Below are 12,909 nucleotides of genomic sequence, written 5' to 3'. Positions count from 1 at the left end.
CAATGTAATATAGTTTTATTTTTAACCCAATACTCCCACCAACAAAATACTGATACTGCTAATAATAAGCCATTTATTTCCAATATGTATTCACAACATTCGTCTGAACTTGTTAGCAAATTGACATTAGCAGTTAGCTGAACTAAACTTCATTTAATAATTACATTGTTATTTTTCACACTCAAGCAAAACACAGAGGCCTACCCAACAATTGTGTTAGGATAATGGGCTTTGTAACAGTAAAGTTTTATTCTTTACACAGTATTTACAGATCTCAAATGAGTAACAGCGGCAGGACATGGCAGACCGATGCTGTTTGAAGTTTCTTACGGGATTTGATCTAGAGGGAAAAGGACCTGAAGTTTCATGCTGCTGGTTTGCATTGTTTTAAAAAAGGCCATTGGCCCGAACCTTTAAATGCTTTGTTGTGTGCACAACATAGTTTGCTGACAAACAAGTAGTCTGTCAAGGTTACTGAAATGCATTTAATACCAATATCACTAGCAGTAAATTAGCATTTGTGTTAGTGGTACCACAACTCCATGGACATTTATCTAACCATAATCATTTGTTGTCAGCGGCACCACAATAAGTCCATATCTTCCAAGTGCGTAAGGTAAATTAATCTACATTGTGTCAATAATATCGGAGCAAGACAACTGATCTATAAAATGTTGTTGTGCCTGGGGTCATTTCAGGGATGATATGTCTTTGAGGGAGTGGGAGTAGGCGAGTGCACAAGGAAACACCCACTACCAGCCTCCCATGAATCTGTCAATACAGATTTGTCAGCCGACAGCATGTTAAATGGGCTGCGCTATAACATCAGGTGAGGTTTTTGAAATGGAACAACTGTCCTGTTGGGTCGAGCACCTGGAAAGAGTTCACAGTGGCACTCCTAAAAATGAGAACAGTTCCAAAGCAGAGCAGCCCATCGACACATGTTGTAATGATGCAACTTATTCATTTCCCAGAGCCATTCGTCCAGATGATCCTCTGTGCCTCCTGTGCTATAAATATTACTGGGAATGATGAGTGTCAAGTAGGTAATCTCTAATAATAACATCAAGACCCCCACAGTATCTCTCAGGAGAATGTAGTGTTGCAGTGTTTTAAAAAAAAGAGACAACGGGTCTAAAGTAAAAAGAATACAGACAGAAGAAATATACATCAACAGTTATCATCATGTGAATAATTAGTGAAATATCTGACAGTTGCATCAGTAATAGAGAAGTATTGCTAAGTGCAGACACTGCTTGCATACTGTATATACCTCAGAAAAAGATATTAAACTATCCTGCACAAACCAATCCACTCTACCAACACATGCGTTTCATAAGGCACATTAGCTCAAGGATTTAGTTAAAATCATAAAACAAGCATATCTTGGCAATGATGCACAACAGACAGAGATTGTTTGAGTGAGTAAAAGGAAGAAACAGAACTCTCTGCCTACTGGCCACAAGAATGGAGGAACAGAAGAAACCAATAAGTAAAAGACACATATTTGTATCGTTAGGATTTAGCGTGCTACTTTACTAAGTGTAACCTTCCACAGGTTCCACCTGTGCAAGAACATGGACGAAATCCTTTTTCTTCACCATCCACAAACCAACCGAAGTGAAATAAAAAAAAAAAAATTTTAAAAATTTGAAGGCCGAGGTGTTGATGTAAAAAGAGAATTCCTGCTTGAGTGTATTGCTCAGTCAGTGGCTTTGGAGGCAGTGAGGGGTTCAGTCTCTGAAAGGTCTTCCTGAGGAAACACCACATAACAAACCTTCTGGCCAATGTATGTGACACTTTCTGCAACGGAAAAGACAACAAGGGGAGTGTTATTATCAGGGGCTGACTGCCAACATGTCTGTAAATATTCAAATGTTACAGCCCAACTCACCAACTAGCCTATAGACACATTTGGGTTTGTCCTTCCAATGAACACCCACAAAGTACACAGGGACTCCAGTCAGCATGATGACCATTCCCAGGCCACAAACCACTGGTTCAGAGTACAGACTGAAGCCAAGCAGCACAGCCCAGAATACCAAGTAGGCGATGGGGACCAACATGCTTACCTGCACAGGACAAACGTTTTTTAAACATATATATTTTGCCACTATTGAGAAAATTGCCACATTTTGTTCATTGGGATTGCTACATTATTTTCCTCAGAAAACTATACTGTAAGTATAGAGCTTGGAGCATTAAAAAATGTGAAAATTGATGATCGGATATACGTTTAATATTTTGAAAAATAATCACACGTTTTGTATAATATACCTATCCGACACTAGGGGGCGACACAGAACTGGATATGTGAATGACAAACTACAAGAGACAAAAACTAAGCCTTCCAACGGGTTGCCTAGGTAACGTGATGGGAAAAGCTGCTGGTTAACTAAGGTGATGAGCTTAACATGTTACATGCTTTGGGTGGATGAAATCTTTATGACCTTCTGACCTTCTGGCCTACCAACGCAGCGGAGCACAGTGACAACAAGTGTCTGTGAGTCTTTGAGCAGCATAACTTCTGTCTAACTTAACGTTAGGAGTGCCATAACTTCTCTAACGTTGAATGTTAACTTAACGTTAGTTACTTTTTGAGGCAGGCTTTGCTGTCATGTGGATCGCATTTTAGTGCACATTTTCAAGGAGGTGCGAGCTATGACTTCATACAACATTCTGTGATGTTTTGAACACGTTTTTACCTTGATGGGTCTGACCAGGTTGGGTCTTTTCTTGCGGAGGTAGAGGAGGCCAGCAATCGTTACGCCGTAGGACAAATAGTTGATAAAGGACACGTAGTTGATCAGGTTGTGTGTCTCTCCGATGCACAGGATGACTATGGTGGCAAAGCACTGTGGGAGAGGGGAGGTGAGGTCAAGGGTCAAATATGTATTAAACTTTTTCAAAATGATGCAAAAAAGGTCCATATTCGTTTTAAAACACAAGGTGAGTGACAGTAGGCTAAACTCACGCAGACCAGCAGGGCGGGGATAGGAGTGCAGTTCTTTAGGTGGATCATAGCCAGCAGATAAGGCAAGTGACCCTCTCTGGCTCCCGAGAAACACAATCTACAGATAGACACATTGTGTGTAAGTGTGTGTTCAGGTTTGCTCTACTTAGCCTATCGTAAAAGGACATCTATAAATGTCGACTCGGCATGTTGTGTGCGGCTAAGCAAGACGTGGGTGTTCTACCTGGAGGAGGTGAACAGATATCCATTGATCCCTCCAAATGTGGACAGCGCCACAGAGATTGGCATCACCCAGGAAAACATCCCCAGCAGCTTTTCTCCAAATGTCTGGAACAACACAATAGCTGATGGGTCAGATATTTGAAAGATATTAGCCACAAAGGAATATTGATTCAGGCATTCATTACCTGACAGTAATGCATTCATTTAATAATTTCACTGAACGATTGATCCTTTTAGTATCCCAGGACACTGCTTGTGATTCAAGTGTGTGAAAGGAAAGTAGTCACATACCAAACTCACCACTGGTATCATGAGAAAAACCTTTGCCAGTAAACTTTAATCTTATTGACAAATTAATTGAATGGTTGAGGGCAGTCTCATGCTACGATTATCAGTTTCACCAGACATCCAGTGTTCCAGACAGCTGAGACTCTTGTTAAACAGTATATGAAGTGATTTGAGCTCCTGTACGAAGCAGACATTAATTAGAGAGATGGAGAGCAGCTCACCACTGCCACAGCATTGGAGGCTAGCAGCTCCTCAGGGCTCATGGAGGAGAAGTAGGCAATGTTGGTCATAGTGTAGACAAGGGTCACCAGTGGGATGGAAATGTAGATGGCACGGGGCAGATTCCTGATGGAAATATTAATATTAGTATTGGCGATAATTCCATGGTTGGGGTCGTTTTACAGCGGTTCAACAAGCCTGAATTTCAACCAATTACGTAGCCCTGAATTAAGAGGCTTAGCCGTACATCATATTCCCCTGTATAGGTGCAAGTTTGACCATTTAGACCTTTTATATGAAAACCTGTAGTGATGGGAAGTACTGTGTGGTGCATGTGCGTGTACCGTACTTGCGTGGCTCCACGACTTCCTCTGTGACGTAATTGAGGAAGTTCCAGCCGCTGTAGGCGAAGGAGGCCTGAAGGAAGGCCAGCGCTATCTGTCCCACCGAGGGGTCTTGACGGAATTCAAAGGCCACGCTGGGCCGAAGGGCGTCGTAGTGCCCTGGAGGCGTTGAGGGATGAAACAGTAAAAAGCTTCTATAATATCACCTATGAAGTACTAATAATATTTTCTGAAATAATGCAAAATAAGGAATTTCACTTCTTTGTCATTGCTGAACGTCGTCAGTATCCTGTTCAATTGTTGAAAATGTAGATGAGATACTTTATTTTCTCTGTTCTTTACATTTGTTTTTCTTACTTTGGTATACTAGGTATTTCTTAATTCAACAATTTTCCTAATGGAGATAATTAAAATATAATCAGTGATCAAACAATGAACGCTCTATTTCTAGACATATCCCCTGAAAAAGGGCGTTTACCTCTACAGATCTGGATGAGTCCTACCACTATGATGAGTACCAGAGCGAGGAGTTTTCCTACAGTGAAAACATCCTGGATCCTTGTCGCCCAGCGCACACTGGAGCAGTTCACCCAGGTCAGGAATACTGCAGACAAACACACACACTCAATGGCATTTTAAAAAGTAAAATCATTTTTGAGTGTATGTAAACTAAAATAATAATCTTTACTACTAAACTAAAAAACAATGTTCTTTGTTAAAAGTGTTGGCAACTAATTTCATTATCGATTTGTTGTGTTGTGCGATTATTACGTCAATCGGAGTTACGGAGATGCGCTGGGAGGAAAAATAGAAAATAAGAGCCGAGCCGACGTGTGGAGCCAAATCCAGGGCCAACGTTTTGTTCATTTGAAAGGAAAATGTGAACCTAAAAGTTTAAGTTGAAAAAATTTCGGGTTGAATATAGTTTTGACTCAGTTTTATTATTTTTTTCGAATAAAATACATCATTTTACTTGTAATTATTTTTTGATATTCATTGTATTATATTTTTAGGTTGCGGATTTTATACAGGGGCAAATCACTGTCAAAATTCGAGAGCACAAATCAGGTTCATGCACGTAAATCAAACATCCGCGAGCAAAAGCCGTCTTGCGCAAGATATTTTCTCGCTTGTGGAACGTGAACCTCACTGTTGTTCTTTTTGACAGTAACGGGGCGGAGCCAGTCACCATGGTGTCACTACATCTAATTGGTTACAAACCCCGTCTTTGGATTGGCTGGAGTTACGCATTCACAGAACTATAGAAGATCATTTCCGCACTAAAGAAAGAGAATAGAAGGTTGAAATTACCTCAAACCCTCAAAACACAAACGACACCTCTCTTTAACCCTAGATGACAACTATGGAAGTAAATCTGTGTCATCGGGTTTTGAAAGAAAAAGGTGATTGAATTTTTAGCACTGAATATTTATGCATTGAAATAATGTATCTGAATGTTTTTCAACGTTAAAATACTGCACAAAATTCAACCGCAAACAATTCAACCGCAAAAAATTCAACCGCAAAAAATTCAACAGCCAAAAATTCAACTGCAAATAATTCAACTGCAAAAAATTGTGAATATCTTCTTTTTCCAAAAATTGACTTTTGCTTGCGCGAGACGGGCTGTTGCTCGCGGATGTTTGATTCACGTGTGCGCCTGAATCTGATTTGCGCTCTCGAATTTTGACAGTGATTTGCTGGCATAATTTTATTTTTTTCAAATTCAAAACGTATATTTTCACCGTCAGATCTTTTTTGCGTTCGGATCTTTTTTTTTCACATTCAGACATTTGACCCTGATGTGGCGTGAAGGGGCGGGGCATCAACTGGAAGGGCCGTGTCCTCATGAGTGACAGTTTCATCAACCGTATCGCCTTCTGGAGACGTGGGAACGCAAGACTTAAGAATCAACCCTTTCTTTTTCTCTTTAACTATATTTAAGATTGGATTTTTAGCAATTTTTAGCTCTATTTAATTTAATTTAATTAACTTTCACTACAATGATAGTAATACTTAAATGAATAGCCTTCAAGTGAATGTGGGGGTGTGTATCGTGTGTGTCTGAGTGTGAGTTTATGCGGCTGTGAGTGTAGTATAGAGCAGTGGTTCTCAACTGGTCTGGCTCCGGGACCCACCCATCACCCCTTAATGTGCAAAGCAACATTACAAAGAATGAAACACTTTTACAAAGCTCGAGACAAATTAACATTTTGGAAAACAAATTAACATTTTAGAAAACACATTTACATTGTTGAAAACACATTTACATGGTTGAAAACAAATTAACATTTTATAAAACACATTTACATTTTATAAAACAAATTTACATCGTAGAAAACACATTTACATTTTAGAAAACAAATTAACAAGACGCTAAACACTTTTACCAATCCCGAATTTTTTTTACAAAGGACAGATTCTTCACGGAAAGGGAATGTACCAAATACCGGAAGTGACGGAAGTGTTGAGCGCAGTGTTTTCATTGGTTGTGGAGGGATAATTTGCCCGTTTTGTGGCAAACACATGAACAGCTTAACGCGGTTTTGCGTTACGTGTGGTCGGTGTTTGGAGTTTTTAAAGGACGCGGACCAGACGGAAACACTAGACATACTGCATCATTGCGTTCAATATTTTAACGAGGGTCCGCTGGGGGGAGTTTTAAAAAAAATATATATAATTTTCCCATGCAAAGGCCCGCGACCCACTACCAACGGGTCACCAGTTGAGAAACACTGGTATAGAGAACAAGTTGTGACATTAAAACAAATCCTGTTAAATTTTCTGATTTGTTTTTTTATGAATATGTTCAAGGAGCAACCTGTACAGTATGTATTACTTGAGTTGTTACCAACATCTGGTGAAAATTTCATGTCAATATCTCCTTTGGAAATACAGTATATCTATGTATATGTGGGTATTTATGTGTGGGTATGTATATATGTATGTGTATTTATATATATATATAATTTTTATATTGGGGGGAAGGTAGGGGCGTGTTAGGCTTCAGTTTCAATCACTCAGTCGGTCTAACGGAATGAGGGGAGAAGAGGGAGGGAACCGCCAACCCTGCAGTTACCGCTGTAGTCCGTACATAGATGGAGTTAACGGGTCGGAGGAGGAGTTGTGGCGTCTCATCCAACGGATGACCGGGGTGAAAAATCCGGTATCCTTCTCCCTGTTCATCTTTCTCCTCAACTTTGCCAGCTTTGTTTTTCTGTCTTCCATCCTCCTTCCAAAGAATCCTAGAATCCTTTTCTTCATCTTCAGACAGATTTCCTCCAGGAGTTGCTGATCCTCCTCCAGCCTTGGGTTCTTGATCTCCTCTTCTGTAAGGGATAACCTGAAAAAATGATTTTCAACCTGCAACTTCTGATTCAGAGTATCACACTCGTTCTTCCAGTTCTTCTGGACCTGGAGGAGTTCGGTTGTCTTGTTAGTAAGGAGACTTCTGCTCTCTGAGAAGTCTTTCTCAAGGCCAAGGTTGCTGGACTTCAGGACATCTGCCTCCCTATTAACCAGAAGCTTTTCATCATAGAGCTTGGTCATTTCTGCCTCAAAATCTTCATGCAGCCTAATGCAATCAGGGAAACTTTCCTTCACACTTGAGGTTTGAGTCCTTGTACCTCAATGTTCATTGCGGCCTCATGATCTTTGACCATCTTTTGCAGATCTCTGAGATTCTCTTGAAGACTGGAGATTTTTAGCTCTTGCCTCTCGATTGTAAATTGGGCCTCAGTCATTCGTCCACCGGCGACCATTCGTTGTTTTTATCTGGAGTTGTGAGGGAGGTCATAGAGGAGTCCGACCACGTACAGCAGCCCTCGGCCGTACACATCCTCCCAAAATGCATGTAGCTGGAAGACTCTTTTTCCGTTTTTTGACACTCTTTAGCTTTTTTGATCATTTTCCCCAGCTCAAACTCGCGGTCCCCCATCTTCCCAAAGACACCGCAAGTCTTTTTCATTAAAGCAAGGCAGATGTCCTCAAGGATTTTCCTTTCTTCCTGCCATGCTTTCTTTTCCTCACAGTGCTTGATGATCTGTTGTTTTTGATCTTCTTTAACTTCCTCAAGATCAATAATCATTTTCTCGCTCATTGGTAGGAAGTTTGCCAGAGGGAGATCGCCCATTGGGCGATTAAGGCTGTCCTGAGAACCGATCGTGTGGTAAATAGTCATGGCCATGACTGCTTGTGTGGTGTTTGTGTTACACTTGGGCACTGCTGGCTTAGACATCAGACCCTATGATGCATTCATCACCTAGGCAATGTTGCCACACGTTAGAAGAGTTAGCTAACGTATGTTATTTGGGGGTTAAAAACCCGCTTAGCATTTTAAATGCTATATATTCAAACAACTAAAATAAGATATTTTCTAATGTTTCTTCTGAATTTGCAGTATCATCAATATGCAATATTACGGCAAGTGAATACTCTAAATTATATATATATATTGTGACGTCACGGGAGGCCACACCGCTCTCTGCGGAACAGTTCAAGGAGTGCTCGGACACCGATTAACAGAAAATAATGTTTTATTGTTGTTCAGGGGGTTCTAACAGAAATGAATGTTCTCCGGGATAAACTTAAGTAGACCCTCTCCTTGAGGTAAACTAAAACACCGGTTCCCTCCGGCAGGGAAACACCCTTCTTCTCTCTTACTGTTTTGTCGTGGTCTGGTCCGTTCTTCAGCGCCCAGTCTGCTGCTCCTTTCTTCCAGCTTTCCCCCCTTCTACTCCCTCTCTCTGCCTCTTAAAAACCCTTCAGTTCATTATGTGTTGATCTGTCTCAGGTGTGCGTGACTGGAGGGGTGGGGTTCCCGGGTCCACCAGCAGATGGGGCCATAGCTGTCCCAGGACCCAGCCATCTTCTGGGGATGTAGCGTCCCTCCAGGACCCAGCCTCTCGTGACGCCACACATCCCTCCCCTCGAGACCGACGTCCTCGTCGGGGCAAAGGAGGTGTAGAAGGCGTCCCGTCTGGAGAGGGCATCCGCATTGCTGTGGCTCTTGCCTGCTCTGTGGACGACAGAAAAGTTAAATGCTTGTAGGCTTAAAAACCACCGGGTAACTCGACTGTTGGTTTCCCTGTTCCTGGCCATCCACTGCAGAGGGGCATGATCCGACACCACCGTAAAGCGTCTGCCCAGGAGGTAGAATCGCAGTGATTCCAGGGCCCAGGTAATCGCAAGGCATTCCTTCTCCACCGTGGAGTAGTTCTTTTCTCTTGGAAGCAGTTTTCGGCTTATGTAGAGGATGGGATGTTCCTCCCCATCATGTGTCTGTGCGAGTACTGCTCCCAGCCCCACCTCGGAGGCATCTGCCTGGACAATGAATTATTTCTTGAAGTCAGGCGCCACCAGGACTGGACCGGAACACAGCGCTTGCTTCAGGTTGACGAAGGCCGCCTCCGCCGCCGGGTTCCACCTCACCATTCGTGAGTGTCGTTTGGTTGTCAGCTCTGTTAACGGTGCAGCGATGGTAGCAAAACCCGTGATAAAACGTTGATAGTAGCCAGCTAGGCCTAAAAACGATCTCACCTGTTTCTTGGTGATGGGCTGGGGCCAGTTTTGTATAGCCCGCAACTTTGCTTCCTGAGGCTTGACCAACCCCCTCCCAATGGTGTACCCCAGGTAGTTTGTCTCACTGAAGGCCAGCCTGCACTTCTGGGGGTTTGCTGTGAGGCCTGCATCCCTTAGTGAATCAACCACCGCTTGCACTCGGGGTAGGTGGCTGGCCCAATCCGGACTGTGGATGACCACGTCATCCAAGTATGCCGCTGCGTACCTCTTGTGGGGAGCCAGGACTCGATCCATTAGCCGTTGGAATGTGGCGGGCGCTCCGTGGAGACCAAATGGGAGCCGGGTATACTGGTAGAGCCCCTCCGGTGTGGCGAAGGCAGTCTTCTCCTTGGACGCCGGTGTCAGGGGCACCTGCCAGTAGCCTTTTGTGAGATCAAGAGTGGTTAAAAACCGGGCATGCCCTAAAGAGTCTATCAAATCATCAACCCGCGGCATTGGGTAGGCATCAAATTCCGACACTTCGTTCAACTTCCGAAAGTCATTGCAAAACCGTATCGACCCGTCTGGTTTGGGAACCAGTACAATGGGGCTTGCCCAGGCACTTTGAGACTCTTCGATTACCCCGAGCTCCAGCATCTTCCTTACCTCCTCCTGGATGGCCACCTTACGAGCCTCCGGCACACGGTACGGGCGTTGGTTTACCTTTTTGCCCGGCACGGTGCGGATCTCATGTTGTGTTACTTCCGTGTGCCCGGGGTGGGAGGAGAACACCTCTCGGTTACGATCCACCAGTTCCAGTGCCATCTGCCGCTGGTGGGGGGACAGGTTTGGACCCAGCTGCACCTCTTTCCGCGCCGGGTCCGTGGGTTCCGTGGTGGGTAGACCGTTGAATAGCGCCTCCCTGGCGTGCCACTTCTTTAAGAGGTTGACATGGTAAATTTGTTCAGGTTTTCTTTTATCCGGTTGCCTTACCTTATAATTTACCTCTCCCACCCGCTCAATGACCTCATATGGTCCTTGCCAGGTTGCCAGGAATTTACACTCGACGGTAGGTACCAGGACCAGCACTCTGTCCCCGGGCTTGAACTCTCTGGGTTGAGCAGACCTGTTTTAGGTGGCCTGCTGTTGCCGTTGAGCGGTCTCCATGTGCTCCCGCATCATGGGATAGATGGCTTTCATTCTCTCCTTCATGGCCCCGACATGCTCAATTAGTGTTCGCTGTTGGCATGGTTGCTCCTCCCAGGCCTCCTTGCCAATGTCCAGCAGTCCTCTGGGTCTGTAGGAAAGCAAGAGCTCAAAGGGTGAAAACCCAGTAGATGCCTGCGGAACCTCTCTCACCGCAAACAGTAGGTATGGTAGCAGATGATCCCAGTTGCGCCCATCTTCCCCCACTGCTTTTCGCAGCATGGATTTAAGTGTTTTGTTAAAACGTTCGACTAATCCATCGGTCTGAGGATGGTAGACTGAGGTTCTCAGTTGCTTAATCTTCAGTAAAGCGCAAAATTCTTTCATTACCCTGGACATAAATGGTGTGCCTTGGTCCGTCACTATCTCTTTGGGGATCCCCAGACTAGTTGAGAGGAGGAATAGCTCCTTCGCGATGTGCCTGGATGTAGCCTTCCTCAGCGGGATGGCCTCTGGATAGCGGGAGGCATAGTCTAGGATGACCAGAATATACTGGTGCCCTCTGGCACTTTTTGGTAGTGGCCCAACTATGTCCAGTCCAATCCTCTCAAACGGAGTTTCGATGATGGGTAAGGGGATGAGCGGGTTTCTATATGTGGGTTTTGGTGCCACCTGCTGACACTCCGGGCAACTCCGACAGTAATTCTCTACCTCTTTGTGTACGCCTGGCCAAAAGAACCGTTGCAGGATTCTGTCCTTAGTCTTCTCTACCCCTAGGTGAGCCCCGAGAGGGTGCGTGTGTGCTAGATTTAGTACAGTGGCTCGATAGGGCTGGGGTACAAGGAGCTGCTCATGCACTTCATCATTTTTCTTAACTACCTGATAAACTAACCCCCGGCTTATTGCAAAATGGGGGTAACTAGGGCTAGTCCTATCCCCCATTACCTCTCCCTCTACTACCTGCACCCTTCCTAGGGCATTGGTAAGAGTGGGGTCTTGTAATTGGGCTGTACCATACTGGCCTGTGAGAGGGGGAGGTTCCGTGGGGCGCAGGGCGTCTTCCCCACTGGAGATCGGAGCGCTGTTCTGGGCCCTGTTCTCGTCGCCTGTATCGGGACCCCCCTCGGTGTCTGTCTGGGCACCTGCAAGAGCATAGGCCGGAACGCGTGATTTGACAGGTGGCATCTGCGTATTCTCATGGATCTTACCTCTCCGCTTCCGAGGTGCTCGGATTGGCCTCTCCTGGGCCTCCCTCCAAAGCGGGTAGAAGGCAGGGAAGTCTCGTCCAATTAGGACAGGGACAGGTAGGGAGTCAACCACCCCCGCCTCTGTGCATATGGTTCCCCGGGTAGTGGTCAGTCGGAGTTCGGTGGTGGGATAATCTCTGGTGTCTCCATGGACACAGGAGATGGGGAGGACCTTTCCTGGGATCAGGCACGCTGGGCCCACCAGGTCTTGACGTACCAGGGTGACCCGGCTCCCTGAGTCTAGCAGGGCCTCCACGTCATGGTGATTTACAGTCACTGGGCAGGTCGGCGGTCGATCTGGGGTGCCCTCTATGAGCCCCACTAGGGAGGCAGAACGGTGGGCGGGTGGTGAGCTGGATGACTCAGCAGTGGGCATAGGCTCGTCCGCCGGAGACCCACACTGCCAGGAGAGGTGCCCCACCTCCCCACACCGGTAACACTCTCGAGTTTCCCTTTCTCGGTGCACTTTCGCTGGACCCGGCTGACTTCTGGCTCCCCTTGGCGTCGGGGCAGCTCCTGAAGAGGCTGGGTTGAAGAACTGTGGCCGGCCTCCTCCCGGCCGGGCCAGGGATGCAGTCCTGGGTTCTTTTCTTGCAGCCCGAAGCATCTCTGTGGTGGCCTGGTATTTTTCAACCGCTTCGACGGTTAGATCGGCCGTGGTCAAGGCCTGATGGCTGAGGACCCGTTTAGCCTCATAAGGTAGGGCCCGTAGGTAACGATCCACAACAAGGGCCTCCACCACCGCCGGCGCTGTATTCTTTTCCGGTTCTAACCACTTCCGCGTGATCCGGACCAGCTCATGCATCTGCGCACGAGGAGGCTGGTCTGGTTGGAAGGCCCAGTTGTGGAAGCGCTGGGCCCTCCCAAACTTGGTGAGCCCAGTTCTGCTCAGAATCTCAGTCTTCAGGGCGTCATAGTCTGCCACCTGGTCGGGGCCCAGGTCCCGAACAGCGCTTAGGGCCTCTCCTGT

The 12,909-nt window shown here is 45.7% G+C and overlaps 1 protein-coding gene across 1 annotated transcript in view; it reads right to left on the bottom strand.

Moving 5' to 3' along the window:
* Nucleotides 1-40: 40 nt before the first annotated feature.
* slc7a10a (solute carrier family 7 member 10a) overlaps nt 41-12,909 on the bottom strand; it is a 29,091-nt gene continuing 16,222 nt past the window's right edge. Inside the window, exons 4-11 of the mRNA XM_037483743.2 lie at nt 4,526-4,651; nt 4,053-4,206; nt 3,706-3,829; nt 3,198-3,301; nt 2,975-3,071; nt 2,706-2,855; nt 1,895-2,072; nt 41-1,803 (exon numbers count right to left, since the gene is read on the bottom strand). Coding sequence (XP_037339640.1) covers nt 1,703-1,803; nt 1,895-2,072; nt 2,706-2,855; nt 2,975-3,071; nt 3,198-3,301; nt 3,706-3,829; nt 4,053-4,206; nt 4,526-4,651 — 1,034 coding nt within the window. The 3' untranslated portion in view covers nt 41-1,702. The remainder of the gene's footprint in view (nt 1,804-1,894; nt 2,073-2,705; nt 2,856-2,974; nt 3,072-3,197; nt 3,302-3,705; nt 3,830-4,052; nt 4,207-4,525; nt 4,652-12,909) is intronic.

Source organism: Pungitius pungitius, chromosome 4 (assembly GCF_949316345.1).
Source record: "Pungitius pungitius chromosome 4, fPunPun2.1, whole genome shotgun sequence".
In the NCBI taxonomy this organism is placed as follows: domain Eukaryota; kingdom Metazoa; phylum Chordata; class Actinopteri; order Perciformes; family Gasterosteidae; genus Pungitius; species Pungitius pungitius.
The sequence above is the reverse complement of the archived record's forward strand: the minus strand, read 5'-3'. Positions and strand labels throughout refer to the sequence as shown.